This window comes from Natator depressus, chromosome 2, assembly GCF_965152275.1.
Source record: "Natator depressus isolate rNatDep1 chromosome 2, rNatDep2.hap1, whole genome shotgun sequence".
Lineage (NCBI taxonomy): Eukaryota > Metazoa > Chordata > Testudines > Cheloniidae > Natator > Natator depressus.
Window position 1 is genome coordinate 175670399 of NC_134235.1, and position 21998 is coordinate 175692396.

Here is a 21998-nt window from a genome sequence, read left to right on the forward strand (position 1 = left end):
TGGCCTGCTGTGACACCAGATTTTGCTTGATCTCCTGATCTCCTGTCTCCTAGACCAGTTTGACTCTGACCCTGACTCTTGCTTATGGAACCTGCTTGCTTGTGCTTCCTCCAGCTCCTGCCTGGCAACTACTGTTCCTGGTGAGCAGACCTCAGCCTGGCTGTGCCTGCTAGGCCAGACAGCCTATGCTCCAGTCCCATAAAGCTGTCCCTGAATGAATTAATAAATGCTATCGCTAGCTCCTACTACTAAGCATTTTTATAGATCTTTACATCTGTAAATCTCAAATCAGGTCCACCTGTCTCTGTTACCTTTTGAAATTCAGTCCATTTGGCTGTGGAAGAAATTTCTTGAACCAGTGGTGTGTGGGGGAGATCATCTAAAGGGTCATAATATTTTAATCGCTTGTTCCCTAGCTTCCTTTTATACCTTAATGGGCTTTCTAACTGTCATCCTCTACTTGCTTCCAGCCCCTGACCTTGATTTGAGCACTTGGGAGCCCCACAAACTAATTTAAATTCCTTTAAAAATAAAAGTAGATCATTTATTTCTTTTTGCAAGTTCTCTTTGCAAGATTAATTAAATGAATGTTTGCTTTACTTTCTACTTCCTTGGGGCTTTTTTTTAAAAAATATCTAGCCCGGAGACCATGCTACAGAGCTAAGTAGTTCAGTAATCAAACATCTTGATTTAATTCTCTATAAATCCAGAGGTTTGTCCCAAAAGAAGGAAACAATCTTGGCACTTGTATCTGACTAGAGGTTTGAAGGATTTCTAGTTATTTTGTTGAGTCAGGGGTTGAAAATTTGTACTAGCCAAATTGCATCTGGATTAACTTTATCCTTTTAAAAAACAACAACGAGGAATCCTTTAAATCTTTGTCACGTGTATGGTTGCTTAAAAATGAGTACAGTTATAGTATATTTGATTCAGGGGCAGTATATAAAGCTCAGGGCTTCTTAGCCCTAGAATCTGGTTTTAAATGCTGAGTAAAATGCAATGGGAGAAAATAATTATGTTCAGGTAGCTACACTGAACTGAGCTTAAAGATGATAATAAAATGAGTTAAGGGTCTTAGTATTCTGGATACTCACCCTTCCATTGAAGTAGTTTATATTTCCTAATACCCAGGAGAGCTTAATGGTCTTTGTTATGCACCATTTCCCTGTAGGTTAAAGTATAAAATGAATGCTGATGTGGTATGCCATTCCATTAAGCTGTGTAAACAGAATGCAGGACAACCATTTTGTCACTTGTACCCTCCTCCTGAGGTAAGTTATGCTTGGATTTCTGAAATTACAGTGTAGAGGTCTGCTAAACTTGAATTGTACAATAGAAAGAATGAAGTTTGCAATCTTCATGCACTGAATTGCAAGCAGAAACACTTTAAATGTGGACAGTTCAAGAAAGCTTTCAGTAGAATAAAGGGTACATGGTACATCTTAATTGTTTCTTTGACTATGTGTGATCCTGCTGTCTGTAGTACCAGATGCATGGCTCTCAGTCTCCATTTATCACAAGGGGAATCTTAGAGGTAAATTCTCCTGCACCATTGTGTGTGAGTGCATTTGCCCTAGAATGAGTAAAATTCTGGATTCCATGTTATATACAAGTAAACATCCAGTTTTTCAAGTAAAACACTAATACGCACATACACAAATCCAAACTTTCAAACATAGATGCCCAAAGTTAGGTACTTACATGCATATTTAAGCACCTAAATAGAAATGGTTTGATTTTTCAAAGGTGCGAAGCATGCCCATGTTCCACTGTCATCTGTGAGATATATTGGGTTGCTCAGCCCATTTGAAAATCAATCCATATATTTAGGCACCCATTTCTGAAAATCTATAGAACCTGGGACAGAATTCAGAAATCTAAATCTGAGTAAAATGTTGTGTGTGGTCTCTGATCCAATACCCACTGAAGTCAATCGGAGCCTTTCTGTTGGCTTCAGTGGGCTTTGAATCACGTCCATAAGAAGCGAGCTGGTTTAAATTCTGTTGCTGTTTAGAAGAGGGAAAATAACTGACTTCCCACTTCTCTGACTTCATTAGTGCCAACCACTGAGCATGACAATAAATTTCACTTTACACCATGTGTGCATTGCATACATGTTCTAACTTCCCCCCACCGCACCACCAACACATAGCAGCTACAGCAATGGCAATTCTACAGGTGGTGTGAGAGATGGTAAACACAATAGAGGGGTGGGGGGCAACCTCTCTCAGCTCCGGTGCTGTGCTGCCAAGACTTTAACCAAGTGGTTCCCTCAATAATATTCTGACTCAGCTGGCAACTTGTTCTTTGAGTGAAATACCCCTTCCACCTTTCCACAAACTGCATCAATCCTGTACTCCTCCTGCCTTCCTCCAAAAATCCACCAGTCACATACTCTTCTCCACAAATAAATCCACCGCTGCTTCCACCCCGGCACCTGCCCCAGTATCTCCTGGCTCACTGGGCTTACCCCTCCCCAGCACTCACAGCAGCAATGGTGGTGTCAGTAGCTGCAGGGGTAGTAATAGTGCTGCAGCAGCAGTTTAGCCCTGCTTCTTTCTTTCTTTCTCTCTTTCTCTCTTTCTCTCTTTCTTTCTTTCTTTCTTTCTTTCTTTCTTTCTTTCTTTCTTTCTTTCTTTCTTTCTTGTGTGTTCCAGGAGCAGTGGGTAAGGGTATGTGGAGGGACTACGTAGTGCATCCTCTGTGCGCTCCTAGCAGCATTGGGGGGGAAGGCAGAAAGGCAGCTCCCCTTCCAGAAGGTGCCGGGGCAATAGTTTTTCTAGTGGACTAGATTTTGATCTGAATGGTGTGCCTATACGGGGGAGAAAGGAGGAGCAAGAACTTCCCTCGGACCTCTGCACGCGCAAGACTACCTTGGACCTAGGTCAGCAGCAAACACCTACCATCTAGAACAAGGGGAAAGCAGGAGTGAACTGTGCCTAAAGAGAGCAGAGAAGTGTCTCTGAAAGCACAGTGCTTCCTGGGCTAGTGCACTGTATACCCTAGGGCTGTACCTAAAGACTGTATCTACCCCTGAGCCAGCAGCAGTTGGGTTAGTTCCATCCTCAGAGAAGACTAAACATTTTAACAAGCCAAGATGGCCACAGTATATTTTGCCACTCCCTCCACTTAAAATAATTTATTCCAGTCCACCATTATCATACTGCTATGCAGAGAGTCAGCCTAAGAACTCTGGGAGGGGTTAGTGAGGTGATTTGGGGATACACCCAAATTTAACTGACTCTTTGTATAAATAAGTGTGTGGAGATGAAATCTCAAATCTGAAATCTGCAATCCTCCCATTGACTTCAATAAGGCCAAGACTTCATCCTGTGTGTCTGCATATTTGATCTTTGGTTCACCCCCACCAGTCTCCTACAGCAGAACTGGAACCCTTCTGCCTGCCTCTTCCAACCCTAGAGAGCTGTTCACATTGATTACATTTTTCAGAATAAATCAGCAAACAAAATGGCTGGAAACTTTTCTTAAAAGTCAAGATTTGGCCCAGCCCAGTGTTATTCTGGGGCTCCTGCAAATCTTCTCCGGCTCATCAGTGTTTGCTTATTACTCTTTCTGACAGGCTTCATTTGTCTCTCATCACCAGCCAGGCAGATCAATTAACAGAGGTTTTTCCTCCCCAACTTTTCCCCTGAATCTTTAACTATTTGGACACCCCAAGAAACTACGAATGGAGGAGGGGAAGGTGTTTCCTTTAGAAACCATGCTCTATTGACTGATAAATTGTCCACGGTAATTCTGTGACAAGTAAGAATTGTGGGTGAAAACTTTAATATGCAGTTCAGGGATTCAGATGCATAAAACCCAGTTTACTTCACATTTGCTCCTTCAGTTTGTAGTTTGATTGATCATTTCAGTTATATGAACGTGAAAATGTTGGCTAAATTCCCTGCCAAGTGTTTGAACAAGATTTTAATACTAATGACTGTTTCGTTCAACTCTACTGATTTTCAGGTACATCATTTATGTATTTGGATGCACGCTTTCCCAGAGTTAGTGCAATATTTGTACTGGCAACGTGAATGCAATAAATATGTAGTTGCTTTTCTTTATAGGACAGCATAATTTTTTGTTTTAATTGTCTTTATGACAACAAATATTAATGGCACTTTGATGTTTAACAATTTTTTCAATCAATATTTTACAATTAGTGTTAACGGTAATGTTGATGTTTATAAATGAACATGTTGCTGTACCAAGGGCAAATGTACTCAGCAAATAAGAGTCACTGTTCTAACAAATTAACATCAATTAAATTTTGTGCTATAGCCATTAATGCTCCCTGATTATTGTAGGAGACTCAGATAATTATGATTAAAAATACTGCTCTCGTCATGAAGCATGAAATTCACTTAGCACAGCAGGAGCTGTAGAATGTTCCAAAACAGTGGAACCAACTCGGTGTGGGTGGATGGCCACGGAGCGATTGTGTGGGGGAACTACCCATTTACTCTATGTAGTGGAACTGGGGGAGAGGGAAGGGGAAGGTGGCGTGCTTTTCAAAGCTGCTCAAGGGATGTTGACACTGAGTCCTTATTAAAATAGGAAATGACTGTCTAAAGCCCCGTGCTGGCTTTTGGAAATCTCAGCCTATCTCCTTATCTTGGTTATATGCTGTGAAAACAAGAGGATTCCATGTCCACGCATTCATTATTGTACACTTCAGAGAATACTTTAGCAGTCCCGTAGCAAATCTGTATTGTGAGGCCTGTGAGGAGAATGGGCTCTTCGGATCTGGTATCTATTATTCTCTTTTGACATGGTGAAAGCAATATGGATCAAAGTCGGAGGAAATATGTAAGCTGTGGTGTAGACTTATCTACACCCACTTACTGATGAGTTAGCCATTCTAAGTTCATACAGCTTACATACTTAGGAATCAGGTGATGGTGTAAAACAAAGCTTAGTAGTATGTTGTGAGGGACTCTGCTTTCCAGCACTGCTTTTAAAATGTTTCATGTCTGCATCCACTACAGCTCAGTGTCTTTATCCAGCATAGCTTGTCAGGGTTCTTGGTCTCTGAGAATTAAGTATAGGCAATACTAGAAAAGGTTTGCCAGTATAGTTGTACCAGAAACCTTCCTACTGTAGATACAACTTATACTAGCATAAAAGTGCTTTTGAATGTATAGCTAGTACCAATTCTCCCAGGGAAATAAGATATTCTATGAAAAGCACTTCTATGCCAGTATAATAGTATTTACACTAGGACTTTTGCCAGTATAGAAACATTGCAAAAAAAATCACACCCCTAACTGACATTATTGTACCAACAAAAGTTTCTAGAGTAGACTTGCCTTACACTTCTGATCTGAATACTATAATTATTACTCCTTCTCTCAGTGACACAGATTGATTTGCCAGAAATCTCAATAATATTGAAGGGAGTTAAGTGATTCCGACTTAACAGAATTTTGTGCCAGGTGAATGAGACCAACAACCTAGCCTGTCATTTGTATTGGAACTGAAACTCTGTGGCCCATTGGCATGCTGATACATAAGTGAAACAGGGACCTGATGCTAAGGATAGATAAGAACAAAGAAATTAATGGAAACAGGTTACTTTACAAGCTGTAGTGTTTGATTGTTTTAGACAACCTCAGACACTTGCGTACACCCTGATTCTGTGTGCCAGAGAAATTCTGGATTGTACCTGATTCAGTTTTCCAGACTACCCAAATCACTAACAATACAAATCACTCAGGTGGTGAGAGAACTTTTATGTGTGTATCCTACCTTCTGGCGAGGGCATTCTCACTCAGTTTGTGGCTAGTTCTCAGAGTTTCAGACTTGATATGCTAAGAGGAAATCAAATGTATATGAAAGAAGCAAATATTAAACACAAAGCAAAACAAAAATGCCCCAAAAAATCTTCTTTACTCTTAACTTGTTCACCTATCTTTTCAGGTGTAAGTGTGAATCGTTATAGTTAAGGGTGGGACTGATCCAAGCCCCTTGATCTGAATGCCTCTGAACTCTGGGTGAAGCCTAACAGAGAGTACGCAGTTTGAGCAGTAACACATTCCCGCTCCACCTCACTTAGCTACAACTTATTAGAAATAAATGAAATGCAAAAACCACAAAGAAAATAGTAGTTCGTTTCCCAGGTGCTTCTCCACTTTTGTTGATAGCTGTCATTACTACCATAAGTATGGAGTTAACAAAGAGCGCGCGCACACACACACACACACACATATCTGTTTCTGTGTGTATATATATGTGTATATATATAATATGTACGCAGCAGCTATATGTTTCTGTGTGTATATATATGTGTATATATATAATATGTACACAGCAGCTTCCCTCAAGCAGAATCCCAAAGCACTTCACAAATATTAAACATCCAGTCACACTGAAGTGCAGACTCTTCTCAGGTGAGAGGGCGGTACTTAGGAAGGCGACTTGTATATGGCATGCCACATAATACAGCAAAAGTGCATAGGGCAAGAAAAGGAAAGGACACCATGGCAATCCTCTGCTCTTACAAAAAAGTGCCACAGACCTTTAATCCAGAGAACACAAAACCATGGTCTCCTCCAAAAGATCCATGTGCTTTAAATGCATGTAACTCAATGTAACTCCCTCCAAAAGATAAAAAGCGGAATCAGCCCTGCTATATTTCAAACCCATGTGAGATTGCAGAACAGAACATTCAGCCTTCCCTTCTGACCATACTGTTGTTGTATGTGATATCAGAGTAGACCATGTTAATAAGAAATGTGTTTCTGAAAAACATAGCCTGAAGCAAAAAAGCCTTCTCTCCTACTGCTGCTTGTGCCCACAACTAAGATGCACAATGCAAGAGTAAGGAATGAGAGATAGAAAGAGTGAATCCAACATCTGCAAGTGTTGTTCATCAAGGTTTCCAATCTTTTCCTTTCTCTACTTATTGATGGCAAAAGGAGTTTCTTAAAAGAAGATGAAAATTGAGGGACTGATCCTGAGTGAGAAGAGAAAATGATATGTTTAATAAATATGTACCGTACTAGAAAAGAGAGCTTGTTAACAAGGGTTATGAATGAGAAAGGATTAAAGGTTCTGATTTTTTTTAAAAAAAGGATACAGGGGATCATTATGAATGAATCTAAAGGCCAGGGCACAAAATGAATTACACCTAAGGGACATAAAAGGCAATAAGAAGAGTTTCTATAAATACATTAGGAGTAAGGGAAAGACCAAGGAAAGTGTAGGTCCTCTACGTAGTGGGGAAGGATAGAGAATAACAGATGGCATCAAGAAGGCTCAGGTGTTTAATGTCTATTTTACTTCAGTCTTCACTAAAAAAGTTAATTGTGACCAGATACCTAACACAATTAATATTAATAACAAAGGGAAAGGAACTCAAGCCAGAATAGGGAAAGAAAAGATGAAAGAATATTTAGATAAGCTATATGTATTCAAGTCAGCAAGGTCTGCTGAAATTCATCCTAGTGTGCTTCAGGAACTAGCTGAAGCAATCTTGGATCTGTTAGTGATTATCTTCAAGATGTTGTGGTGGACAGGTGAGGTCTCAGAGGACTGGATAAGGGCAAACATAATACCTATCTTTAAAAAAGGGAATTAATTGGACTTATAGTTAGTCAGCCTAATTTCAATACCTGGAAAGATACTGGAACAAATAGTTAAATAATCAATTTGTGAGCCCCTAGAGGGATAATAGGGCCATAAGTAATAGCCAGATGGATTTGTCAAGAACTAAGCATGCCAAATCTACCTGATTTCCTTCTTTGACAGGGTTACTGGCCTAGTAGGTGGAGGAAGCTGTAGACATGATATATCTTGGTTTTAGTAAGGCTTTGGATACAGATCCACATGATATTCTCATAAGCAAACTAAGGAAATGAGATCTAGATTAAAATACTATAAGGTGAATGCAAAACTGGTTGAAAGACTGTACTGAAAGAGTAATTATCAATGGTTCACTGTGAAATTGGGGGGATGTATCTAGTGGGATCCCACAGGGGTCTGTCTTGGGTCCAGTACTGTTCACTGTTTTCATCAATGACTGAAATAGTGGAGTGGAGAATATGAGGATGACACTGAGTTGGGAGGGATTGCTAACACTTTGGAGGACAAGATTAGAATTCAAAATGACCTTGACAAATTGGAGAATTGGTCTGAATTCAACTAGATGAAATTCAGTAAAGACACAAGCACAAAGCACAATACTTAGGAAGGAAAAATCACATGCACAATGCTCCAAGAGAGGCTGTGGAATCCCCGTCACTGGAGTTTTTTAAGATTGGTTATAAAAACATCTGACAAAGATTGTCTAGGCATGCTTGGTCCTGCGCCAGCACAGCGGGGCTGGACTAGATGACCTCTCAAGGTCCACACTTCTATGATTCTATCGTTAAGGCTGGTAGAAAACATGATAATGTAAATAAGTAAGTAAAATCCATTTATTTATGTCTAAATGTTGGTGACATCATAGCAGAATTTTCAGAAGCCTTCTCAGTCCATTGCTAGCTTCAAACAGTCAGCTGACCTCTCAGTGGTCTGCCGCATACCATCTATCCATCTCCTTGCTGATCATCCCCTTCTACAATGACCTGCCACCATTCCTTCCAAGATAACTTTTCTCAAAGTTATTTCAGTCTCTATTCCTGATGTGACCAAAGTTTGTTGATTTCCGAAAGCAGGGTCTGATTCTCTCCAGTAATATTTCTGACCTAACCATTCATCATCTTTTCTGTCCAGGACATATGCAGAGTCTTTGGCAGTACCACATCACAGTGACTTCAATTATCTTTTTGTCAGCAGCATTCATTTTCCATGATTCACATCCATAAGTCACTATGGAAAAAAATATGCTTTTCATTAGCTGACCCTTCATAGATTTTGAGAGGCCAGGGTTTTTCCAAACTTTGGTAAGAGAGGTCCATGGCTGAGTGAGCCATTCCTAGTTTTCTTCCAATTTCTTTGGAACAGTATCCTTGATTGGATATATATGAGCTGAGATAATTGAATTCTGTTACCTTTATAGCTTGTTGGTTAATCATGATGTCTGCTTGCATCCTGGTTTTATTAGTCATCTCAAAGTACATGCCTTTAGTTTTTGTCATATTCAGGAATAGTCCATATTCCTCACTATCTGTTTGTACAGATTCCAACATTCATTTAATCATATTGCATCAGTGGCTGAAGCGAAGAGTTTTGTGTCTTCAGCATATCTGAGGTCAGTTAAGAGATGTCCACCAGTGAAAATCCCAGCTCCTTCCAGGGCTTGTCTCATAATAAATTCTGCATGCACACTGAAAAGTCTTGGGGACAGGATACACCCTTCTCTCACACCCTGCCTGGTTGAAAACCACTCACTATCACCTGCTGCTATTCACACCAAAGTCTGTTGTTGATGTTATTGACTTGCAATGAGTTCATTTAAGGGCTTTGGAATCCCCACGTCTGCCAGTGTCCTCCAAAGATGGTCATGCCAGACAGTATCAAACCCTTTTTGAGTAGTCTGTGAAACTGCATTGTACGCCCTGCATTTTTCAATGATGTGACCGATGGTTGTGATTTGATCACGTGTGCCTCATCCCTCTCTGAAACCACCTTTTTGTGGTGGTAGTTCTACTTCTATCATTTGCTTCAGGCAATCCTGGATAAGGTAGAGCAGAACTTGTCTCAAGCAATATCAGGGAGATGATTGTTACTACACCATGTTATGTCTCCTTTCTTTGATAAGAGCAGAAAGATTCCCGTCATCCAGTTGTTGTTCTCATCCATCCATCCATCTTTGCAAATTTTCCACATGAAAACAATTCTGTTGTCACCAACCGCTTTTAACAATTCTGTTGGACCGTTATCTATTGCCATGCCTACCCCCAGGGCTTTCCCAGGCTTCATTTTCGTAATAGCATGCACTGCTTCCTCTTGCAGGATTCTGTTCTCTCCTTTCTGTCTTTCTGTGTTGTGAGTGGCTCTGAAGAGGCATGCAGACTGGCACAGTAATGCCTGTAGCATGTTGTACTAGTCATAAATGTGGCTGTATAATCTTTAAAAGACAGCAGTGAAAGAGCCAGGTAAATGAAATCCCGTAGTGCCCAACCTTTCCTTGACTCTCTTCTGTTGCATGGAGCCCTCAGTAGCATTGCAGCAACCCTAGGCTGTGCAGCCAGGGACACATTCATCAACGTGGATGGAGCCGGACCTACTCTGGAGGGCAATGTGGGCACCCAGTGTTCTTCCCTCCCCGGGGAAGGAGTCTGAGTTCACCAATCAGCTACCAAATAGCATCCCAGGCACACAGTGCTTCTTCTGTGTAGCAGCAGAGAGAGGTTACTCTCTGGCTGAGTTACAGCAAGGGAGATTGCATGGGCTGTGTAGCCTACAGGGACAGTTCCAAAATAGAGCTCTGAGCCAAGGATAGGACAAGACCATTAAGCTAAAAATCTGTTGTCCTCTGGATGCTAGAGGGGAATAAGAGAGAAACTCTTGCCACCTCCATAAACATGGAGCCTATCATCGACTGTCCCTAATCAGAGTAGACAGAGGACAACTGGACTTAGCATTTTGTGGAAAGACAATTTTTCCCATATAAAATGAGGGTCAGGGGATTAACAAGCCAAAATCTGCTGAAAAAAATTGGGTGCACTCTAGTGACAATATTTATTCAAGATAACTATTGCAAATGGGAGATGCACGTATGTATTGAGGCCAATGGGAAGAAACTGGGCTACATTATCTTGGCTCCTTATTGGCACCTCTCGTGTACTTGTTATATGCTACAAACCAATATTTTTTAAAGATTGTCTTAGAATAAAAGCACCATAGTGCTCATGCTGTAGGCAGAATAATGTTGCATATAAAAATGTACATAAAGAACAACCTTTGCTTTGAGAGAGACTCTTCTACTAGTTATTCTTGTACTTCATTATTCCTCATATTGTTTGCCTTTTATTTTTGACCCTTAAATTTCTGAGTTAATTAATTTTGCTTTGATCAGTATCTACATCAAGTATAATGACAAACTGAATTTTATCTCCAGCAAAAATGTTGATGGTAGTTTCTTGAAATGCAAGTATATGCTGCTTAAAAATCCAATCTGGCATCCCAGCCACGCAGTATGGCAACATCACTTGTTTTTTCTAATATTTTAAATCTGTGGGCTCGACAAAGTATGCTTTTCCCCACATTGGATATCTATAACTCCATCCAGATAAATATAAACTTGCACTGAACTTTTCTACTGAGCCTTCAAGCCTAGTGGATTTAAAGCTAGCAATTATGTTCTTATGGCGGATTATAAGAGGGATTGATAGGTCATAGTCAAAAGGAGCAATTTGTCCTGACTAACCATTTTGATCAGCAGCAAAGCACTCACACAGTTGTGATCTGACCATATAATTTTCCTTTCAGTTTGAAAACTGTTCAACATTAATTGATTTCTTAGTTCACTGATTCTTATAATTCACAGAAAGAAGGCAGGGATTCCTTCCATAGCAAGGTTAGTTGGGCATATTCTCAGCTCCTAAATTCCAAACACGAATGACAAAGGCTGAGGGAATCAGGAGAATGTGCCCCCGACTGATATGACTGGTTATAAAAGATGGCCTAATAAAAGCAGAACAACACATGGGATTCATCGTCACTGTTGTGGAAGAGTATTATTTAAAAAGTAAGCTGTATAAAGGGTGGGTATTAAGATGTTGCTCTTATGAAAGTTCACAAATTTTTCTTAAGTTCTGGGCCCTGTCCTGCAAGCAATCTGCAGAGTCCATCTCCAGAGGCACTCGGCACCTTACAAAACTGAACCCCAATTACAGGGGTCTCTGACTTCGGTGAAATATAAACTTGGAAGATCTTTCTCACATCCATAGAGCTACCCTTTTCCCTCTACTGAAGCTTTTTAATGTATTGACATTTTAATAGGTAAAAAATTAACATTTTCATACATAAAGGAAAGAGAGTGTAAATATGTTCCAGAGTACACTGTCATTCACTAACGGAGATACCTCCCCTCAGTATCCTGCATCAATCGGATTAATATTATTTATAACAGAGGCGAGAACAGTTCCCCAATAGCTTAGCTACAGTGGCTTAGATTCTAGTCTCAATTACACCCCAGTCAACACAATCAGTAGGGATATCTGAGTGTAACTGAGGGAGGATCCCCCACCTCCTCGACAGTGAAGGGTCCTTTGGCAAAGGAACCAGTGTGATTCTTCTGTACAAGGATAGGGAAAGAATTCCCGAAGGTTGTATAGTGGGGCGGCGGAAGGGAGGGTTTCACACCACAGTAAGGTGCAGAGGTCTACTCCACAGTGGCTGTCTGTGCTTCAGCATTCATGCAAGGGGCTGGTGTGGGGTTGGGAGCAGGGCTGAAAGATCTACTGTCTGAGGCCAGCGTATTTTTGTGCCGTGAGAGTGGCTGCAAAGCAGTTTCTCAGCTGCTCCACTACCCACTTCCTTCTGCACTTTTCTCAGGCCAGTCTATGTGGACTGAAGATTTTGGCGCAATTTAACCAAAATAAGAAAACGCATCTGGACAAATTCTATAAGAGAGGCACAAAATAAGTGTAAAATGAAACCGCAAATGTAAATTAGTTGTGATCAATGGTGCACACCAGATTTTGGATTCTGCAAGTCTGAACAAGCAAAACAAGGGCCTGATCCAAAGAGGCAATGAGCTCCTAGTGATTCTCAGTATCAAGCCCTAATCTTAGGTGTAGTCCCAAGTGAAGTGTCAGAGTGCAGGCTTGACAAGCCAGCTTTGCTTCACAATGTGTCTTGCAGATGCCTACTCACAGCTCTCTGTGACGCACTACACACAGCAGGTGTTACAGATTAGTGGAGCTGCTGATAAGAACCTAGACATTGATAAAAACTAGGCCCCCTTGCTGTTTCCTCTTGTATCCAGAGTACCCGCTGAGTCCTAATGGTATTGCTGAATATTTGGCAGATCCTGGCTGTGAGAACCAGTGGTTGCTGTGGATTTGACCTTCACAGAGCACTGCATAGATTACCTCCTACTGCAATATGAACAGGTCTCTAGTATTACTGCTGTCATTCATGTTCATGGTGCCCAGTGCATGTGAATTCCCTTGTGAATGGGATTGGTTGGATAGATGGCCCAGTAACATTTCTTATTCCAAAGAGTGACACTTCCACTGCAATTGGGGGGGCTATGTAGGTCTTTGTGTGCTGCTGCCAAGTGTAAGGGATATTAGTCTAGTTGCTTTTGACCCACTTGTACAAATGCAGGAGAGGCTTTTCTCCTTGACATGCCCTCTTTTTGGCCAATCTGTCCCCCTGTTCTGCTATACTTCCCTGTGTAAGTAAATTTACTGTCTTTTGGACACCTACAGAATGCTTCATTAGAACATGTGCAAGTGGATTGTGTCACAGGGTGACACTGGCCCTTTAAGAGGGAGCTGGGCCGGTGCACCTGTGTTTTATCAGCACTCTCCATTTTGGCCAATTAAGAGGGCTTTACAGAGGGCACCTGGGCATAGAGTAGGAAGGGGGTGGGGGAAAGAGACCCAAAGAAGGAGAGTCTGGGTGAATCAGGTCTAAGGGGGGGAGAGAGAGAGAGAGAGAGAGACACTCTCACCACCTGCTCCCTGAGAATAAGGGGAGAAGAAGTGGGAAGTTCTCTGGGAAGCAGGAGGGGGGGAGAGATAGCTCAGTGGTTTGAGCATTGGCTTGCTAAACCCAGGATTGTGAGTTCAATCCTTGAGGGGGCCATTTAGGGATCTGGGGCAAAAACTGGGGATTGGTCCTGCTTTGAGCAGGGGGTTGGACTAGATGACCTCCTGAGGTCCCTTCCAACCCTGATATTCTATGATTCTATGATGGAAGAGGCATCCCGTGAGTTGGAACCACCAGCTCCTGTGGAAAGCCCTGAGCCAGGGTTTGCAAGGAAAAGGATATTCCAAGGGAGCCAGCCTGGGGACCCAGAGCCAGGAAGGACACGAGGCACCGAGCCCAGAAACAGGCTGGGAACAGTGCCCCATGGGTGCGTTAAAGAGAAGCCCCAAAGGGCAGAGGGACCTTTTTATTTGGTAGAGACTTTTTAGTTTCAACTTTGGTACCCCAGAGGGGGTTGTGTTTGTTGTGACTAGGCCAGAGAGCTAAGCCACATCTCCAGCACAAATGGGTGTGTGGAGAGCTGAGGATGTTGGATCATATTAAAGAAGTTCTGTATTAAAATCACAAATGAGTTTGATTCCCCACAGTTTAAATTCCAGGGTATTACTAATTAAGAGGTCTCTGGGTTTTTGGTACTGTTTCTGTCCCTCTATGTGTGAAACTTGCAAGCTGCTAATTGCGTTAGTATATTCTAAGACAGAGTCTGTTCTCAAAGCATTTCACACAGAGAGAGACTCAAAGCAATACTCTGTAACAACAGAAACAGCACCCAGAGACTCCCCGCCCTTTTGTTGTATTAACAATTGTGATTAAAATAGAGATAGAGGATGTATGTGGATGGATGCTTGGTGTGGATAATAACTGAATGATCAGGGAGGTGCAAGCCTAAGAATCCAGTGTCCATCGGCTGAAGAAGGCGTCAAGTGGAAATAACCAGAGGACCCCCGGAGGGCAGACTGGAATCCACCCAACAGCCTCAAGAATGGGAGAACCAAAGAACAAGATAACATCTAGCAGCACAGAGCTGTCAGGAATGTGCCATCTGCTGATTGATTCAGCAACAGCATGATGAAGCAATTCCCATAGACTGGCATAGGAAGAAATTCCTATAAAAATGGACTCTAGAAAGTGAGAACTTTGGGGTCTGATTCTGCAAACCAACTTCCAGGAGCATCAGATGTGCATCTGACGAGGCCCTGCTCCCTCCTCATGTCCAGGCCACCTGGCCAGTGGCTTGGCATGAGCAACTCTAAGGCTGGTAACTATGATAACAACCTTGCAGGACCTGTGTGTGTGTGTGTGTGTGTGTGTGTGTGTGTACATGAATGAATATGAGATTGAATGGAATGTTATAGCTATAACTAACTGCTTACTAGGATTCTTTCTGTATTCACAATAAATGTGGAATTTTGCCTTTTTCTCTTTAATAAGATCCTGCTGGTTTTTATTTTATTGGTATAAAAAGTGGAACCACCTCTGAGAGGGAAACTGAGGCTAAGAGTACTGAAAGTGCCACATTCAACCGACAGGGAACACTACAGAGCTATGACAGATGGCAAATCTGAACTGAAGTTAACCTCTTGTTTTCTGGAGACTGGGTGGTTCTTGCATCCTTACATCCTATTTCTGGCCATCTTGTATAGAACAAATAGATGGCGCTTCTGTAAGAGTTGTGGAATTTTGTCCACTGTCACTAATTCAGCATAGCTGAGATCTGAATCAAAAATCTTAAACTGAGCTGGACTTCATCTAAGAAAATAAATAGTGCCCTGAAGCAAAATAAATGAACTCTTGCAACTGGAGTTTCATACACGGTGATTAGATAATTGATTATTAGTCCAATAAAAAGTAGTGAATGATTTATTTGTAGATCCAGCCTTCATTTTTGTGCCATGATTAATGACAGAAGAGAGAAAATATTTGGGGAAAAATATATAGGTAATGCAAAATTGATATATTTTGTTTTTCTCTTGCTGTTTTAGATGGGGCTGAATAAGGCTATAAGGAAAGCAAACAGGATTGTCAGGAATTCCAAAGTTCTGGTAAGAAATAAGAAACAAAAGGTATTTCATGTTGTGACTGCGTTTATCAGGGATAGGTGGCCTCAGTTTGCATAATTTCAAATTTCAGAGTAGCAGCCATGTTAGTCTGTATTCGCAAAAAGAAAAGGAGGACTTGTTGCACCTTAGAGACTAACCAATTTATTTGAGCATAAGCTTTCGTGAGCTACAGCTCACTTCATCAGATGCATTTCAAAACCATTTGACCCTCATAGATTTGAAATGCTGACTCAGACTTCAGAATTTATTAGTTCTGCACTGTGGTTAGGTGAGACTGAATACAGGAATAAAGAAGGAGCAAAGAGAATGTCTAGTGTAAAAATAGGTGGAAAATACTGCAGAATGAAAAACAAATGCAGAGAGACTGTATGGGAAAATAAAAGATAGAGCCAGCAAGACCAAAACTATAATGAAAAGTAAAAGAGTTTAGGTCCTCTCAAGCCGTAATAGGTATAGCAGATTTACACATCAGCTGAGGTGCAGTGACCATACTGGCACACAGTTGGTGCTAGCTTAACTCTTGGATGATTCATCCATCCTTAATACATAGTATTTTTTTAAAAAGAGGAAATGGGGGAATAAAAAAAGCTAGAATTATATGAATAAAAGCCTGCTGAGCTCTAATTAATTTTATTAAGCCTGCCAACCTGATAATGGTTCAAGAAGCTCCCTGAACTCAGACTCCATGCCCATGCTCAAATCCTCATCTAAGTGTTTACTGCAGCATTATGCCTCATTATTATTTATTACTATGTTGTTTGTGTTTGTTTATGCACAACACTGTGCTGCCAGCCTCACTCGTGTTGAATAGTGCTCACTCACACAAGTACCTCATTGAACCCCATAGGGCCTTCATGAGAGTGTAAGCGTGGCAGGAATCCAGATAATAAACATAAAACACCATGACGCTGCAGAGCTTAGAAGTCTGCTTCAGTAGCCAGATGTCAGACACTTTGGTTCAAATCCTATTTAGATTCTTTACAGAAGCAGAAGTTTCCAGAGCCTGTCAGTTCTGTCCAGGGCTCTTCCTCCAGCTGGGTCTCCAGATCTGCTGCTGCTCCAGCCCTGTCTGTGTTGCAGTTACACTTTTCTTCCTAACCCACCATCACTCTAACCTTTTCTGCATGTGCAGACCTTTGGCTATTAGAGATAAGCCTGAACCAAAACCCTGGATCTGAACACCCCTGCGTTTTGGGATTCTTTGAAATCCAAACATGTTTATGGTGGGCTGAACCAAAGTAAAGGCCTGGCTCCAGCCAGCCTTAAACACTAGAGTTGGAAACCTCACATTTTGAGCCTTGCACCCACCTCTAATTGGTAGCAGCGAAAGGAAGAGCAACTTTTTTGCTGGTAGCTGGCTATGCCTTCAGGTTTATGAGTCAAGTAAGCCATGGAGTTTGCTTCCAATTTTCTTCAGGCATTTGATTACTGAGCAAACATTTTTTGCTGTTTGCAAAGAAATTATTGATATTGTTTCTTCCTGAATCCTCACTGTGATGCTGCTCACAGTCATGAAAATTGAGATTCCTAATTAGCCTTTGGGCTACTGCCAAACTGTGATACCAAGGCAATAAACAATACACTGTAAATAAGGGTTTCAGCTCATGTGGAGCAGCAACAACAGGACTATGCTCCTTATTCTTACCATTGAATATCATGTTAGTGATGGTCAAATATTTCCTCGCAAATTGCATGAAGTTTCTACTTTTTTCCATCACCGGAGAAATCTAAACTGTATAAGGTTTGGGGTTTAGTAATGCAGAGACCTCAGCCTGCTTAGTGTCCTGGGGAAAAAACATTTTAACCTTATGTTAAAGACACAAGCGAAAAGAGTTAAAGTATTTGAAATGTCAAGTACTAAGCAAGGCTTTCACTTTAACAACATCCCTTGCTCACTTTCCCTTTAGCTGGAGAGAATTTTTTGACAGTCTTTTACATGATATTAAAGAGGATGATAGCTGTCCTTGAGGGGAAGGTTGAGGAGGAGAGAAAAGGTTAGTTGAGAGGGACTGGAGCCATTGTTGCTGTGGCTGCTGTTAAAGCCCAATCCCATTTCCTAAAAGACAAAACAAGACACACACACACACACACAAACGAGGGGAGAGAAAAGAACTGCAAACATAGAAAACACAGTTTCTGTCTCTGGTGTTGACTCTTTCTCGCAATTTCACTGCTCAAGAAACACGTGCATGGAACACAGTCTTATTAGCCACTCCAAAACCTGGCAATTTGGGCCGGCATTGGACTGTTTGGGGCATTGTTTTTATCTGCCTCTCTGGTCACAGGCTTACAACAGTATTGCAAAATGTGCAATCTTGGCTGGCAAAGCCAGACTCTTTTAGTAGATGGAAGGAAAAAGGAGAGGGATAGGAATGAGAAGAAATAAGGTGGGGAATGAAAAGGACACACTGATGAGAATCATAGAATCATAGAATATCAGTGTTGGAAGGGACCTCAGGAAGTCATCTAATCCAAGCCCCTGCTCAAAGCAGGACCAATCCCCAACTAAATCATCCCAGCCAGGGCTTTGTCAAGCCTGACCTTAAAAATATCTAAGGAAGGAGATTCCACCACCTCCCTAGGTAACACATTCCAGTGTTTCACCACCCTCCCACCACCCACCCTCATTCTTCTCTTCCACAGACTAAACAATCCCAGTTCCCTCAGCCTCTCCTCATAAGTCATGTGTTCCAGTCCCCTAATAATTTTTGTTGCCCTCCGCTGGACGTTTTCCAATTTTTCCACATCCTTCTTGTAGTGTGGGGCTTAAAACTGGACACAGTACTCCAGATGAGGCCTCACCAATGTCGAATAGAGGGGAACGATCACGTCCCTCAATCTGCTGGCAATGCCCCTACGTATACATCCCAAAATGCCATTGGCCTTCTTGGCAACAGGGGCACACTGCTGACTCATATCCAGCTTCTTGTCCACTGTAACCCCTAGAACTGCAGAACTGCTGCCTAGCCATTCGGTCCCTAGTCTGTAGCGGTGCATAAAGGGAGTCAAAAAGTCTCACATCCCAGGTGGTTGTCAGGATTTAGCTGCAGCCAGTGGAGGTGATGATGTCATCTGGGTCCCTCTCTCTGGCCTACTCTGGTCAGCACATGTCTCAGGATTAGGAAGAAGACAGCCCAATGGTGACTGGATTCCAGGAGACGGTGGTGGTGGTAGCCATGATGGTAAAGCTCGCTCCTGCTGGTTCACCCATCTCCCAGTCAGTAGCTGTTAATGGACAAATTCTTCTTCCTTTCCTCACAAAATCATCTTTTCTTTTAAGGGTGCCAAGAGGGAATGATGGACAGAGCAGTTCACCCTCTCATTTTGTTCACCAATTAAGCCTAATTTCTGACACACCAATTTTGGTCCATTGATTTTTCGGTCCCATGTCTCTTTGTTTCCATGAGTTATACCAGTTGGCCTTTTTGTTTGAATTCATTCATTCTTTCTGTCTCCTGTTTGGACCTTTTCCCATCAACATTTTGGTGTTATAGGTTATTGTGACATTTTATGAATATTCACTCACTTTTCACAGTTGAGCTCACAATTAGGGTAAATTTATAGGCTCATTTATCACAACAGGGCTAGGCAGATGATGGCCCTGAGACAGGATGAACAATCCTTCAGTTATTCCTCAAAATACTAGTTCTCCCATTCACTGTTCAATGAATAATGGGCATGAATTGTTTAAGACAGACAAACTACATGGTCCCAAATCAAAATTGCATAAAAATAAATTGGTTAGGTCTATCCTGTAGTTAATCCTAGCATACTGCTAGCAATTACCTCACAGCTATCCTTATTGAAACATATTTTAAAGCTACAAATTAATTAAAGTTAATATAATTTCCAAGGGTTTAATGATCTTTTTTGACTCTCCGTACAAAAAAGTGCCACCATACACTTTCAGTCTGATCAAGTTTTATTTTAGATTAAGGGTAACAACGAAGAAGAAAACAAAAGGTAAGATCACTCTTCAGAGAGCACAGTGTGTGTATGTGTGTGTTCTCTGTAAAATGCTGCATCGAGTGTGCTTCCCAAAATGGCAGTTGACCCAGCAGATAGGCAGATTTGTCAGAAAATTGCCTGACCGACTCAAAAATGTCTGAATAGAAGATCATTTCAAATCATATCCTGTTTCTTTAAGCACAGCCCTGTATAGAGAGCAGGGGGAGCAGCATTGCCCCAAAGGGAGGCAGAGAGAGTTCCCGTGTGTGCACAGGGTGTGTGTAGGCTGTAGGATGGTGCAGTCTGCTCCCCTCAGTTCACCAACCCTGTACTGTGGGCCAGTGTGTGGATGTTGGGGTTGGGATTGTGGGGGTTTAGCTATCTTCTTCTACCCGCTTGGGACACAGAGATGAAAGTATCCCTGCAGTCCCCTGAGTGAAATACTGCATTTGTTAGCTGGCCTGCACGTGTGCTACGCAAGGGGAGGAGACCTACTGTGTACACATAGAAGGACTAGCTATAATCTCTTTCTTGTGTCTTCAAAGTCTTCAATGCAACCATCACCTCAGCTGCTTCTGCCCAAGCTGGGATGTCTGCTGTGTATGTGAAATCTTTGAAGTTAATGTGGCCTCGATCTGAAGCTGTTTTAAAATGAGAAACCGAAGGGAGGGGAGGAAAGTTTCTGTTCTACTTACAGCTATGTTTGGACTTAAATTTGACTGTAATTTATCTAAAGCACCAGATTGTCTTTCCAAAGAGGCTTCAGATGTGGCTGTGTTGACATCAAAGGCTTTTGCACACTGCAGAACATCGTGACTTAGGGCTTGTTTACACTGGCGCTTTACAGTGCTGCAATTTTCTTGCTCAGGGGTGTGAAAAAACACCCGACCCCCCCACCCCGAGCGCAGCAAGTTTCAGCACCATAAAGCGCCAGTGTAGACAGTGCACCAATGCTGGTAGCCATGCTCCCAGTGCTGGTAGCTACGCCCCTCGTGGAGGTGGGTTTTTTAAGAGCGCTGTGCCACGACTACACAAGCCACGTTGAAGTGCTGCTGTTGCCAGCTTAGACTAGCCCTTAGGCTGAAACTGAAAAGCTGACAGCTTGAGTGAAGCTTAAGGTGCTAAAAAATATTTTACAATCTCTCCTGTTGCTTTTGTATTCCTCATTTGGATTAGATTTACATGGCGGGGGGAGTCATTTAAAAAGTCAGATATATTTGTGCAAATTATATTTTTACAAAACTAACTACAGCATATACACACCTCCAAAGTTGTTTAAAACAATTGCACAAGCTAGTTGGGGTGTGTGTTGGGTGTGTGTATAGCATGTTAAAGTATCCCTTTATTGTGTGATATTTACACCTATTCATAGATTCCAAGCCCAGAAAGGACTATCTGTGATAAGCTAGTCTGACTTCCTGCATAACACATGCCAGAGTACTTCTCCGAAGTAATTCCTCGAGCATATCTTTTAGAAAAACATCCAATTTTGATTTAAAAATTGTCAGTGAGGGTGAATCTACCATGATCCTTGGTAAATTGTTCCAATGGTTAATTACCTTCACTGTTAAAAATTTACACCCTATGTCCATTCTGAATTTATCTAGCTTCAATTTCCTGACATTTGGATTGTGCTGAAGAGCCTATTATTAAATATTTATTCCGCATGTGGATACTTAGACTGTGATCAAGTCACCCAGTAACCTTCTCTTTGTTAAATAGAGAAGCTCTTTGAGTCTATCACTATCAGGCCTGTTTTCTAATACTTTAATCGTTTTCGTGGCTCTTCTCTGAACCCTCTCCAATTAGCACCTTGAATTGTTGGCACCAGAACTGGACATAGTATTCCAGCAGTGCCACCAGTGTCACACCAGTGCCAAAAATAGAAGTAAAGTAACCTCTCTATCCCTACTCAAGATTCCCCTGTTTATGCATCCCAAAATGCATTAGCTCTTATGGTCACAGCATCACATTGGGAGCTCATATTCAGCTGATTATCCACCACAACCCCTAAGTCTTTCTCTGAGTCATTACTTTCTCTGTTAGCTTTCTTCCAGTCTTCTGGAACTTCCCCAGTGCTGCAAGACTTATTGAAAAACACCATTAATTATTCAGCCAGCTCTATTAAAACTCTTGCATCCAAGTTATCTAGACTTACTGATTTTAAAATGTCTAACTTTAGCAGCTTCTGTTAAACATCCCACAGAGATGCTAGTGGGATTGAAAGAGTGCTATCACCATCTGATGAGACTGTCTGTTTTTTCTCCAAATATAGAACAGAAATATTTTATGAACACTTCTGCTATTTCTGCATTATTATTGATAATTCTACCATTTCCATCTAGTAATGGACCAATACCATTGTCAGGAGTCTTT

General features: G+C 41.6%; 1 protein-coding gene across 1 annotated transcript in view; it reads left to right on the forward strand.

The window, feature by feature from the left end:
• Positions 1-21998, forward strand: part of AOAH (acyloxyacyl hydrolase) — a 119934-nt gene that overhangs the window by 25027 nt on the left and 72909 nt on the right. The window contains exons 5-6 of the mRNA XM_074945344.1: positions 1172-1271; positions 15597-15656. Coding sequence (XP_074801445.1) covers positions 1172-1271; positions 15597-15656 — 160 coding nt within the window. The remainder of the gene's footprint in view (positions 1-1171; positions 1272-15596; positions 15657-21998) is intronic.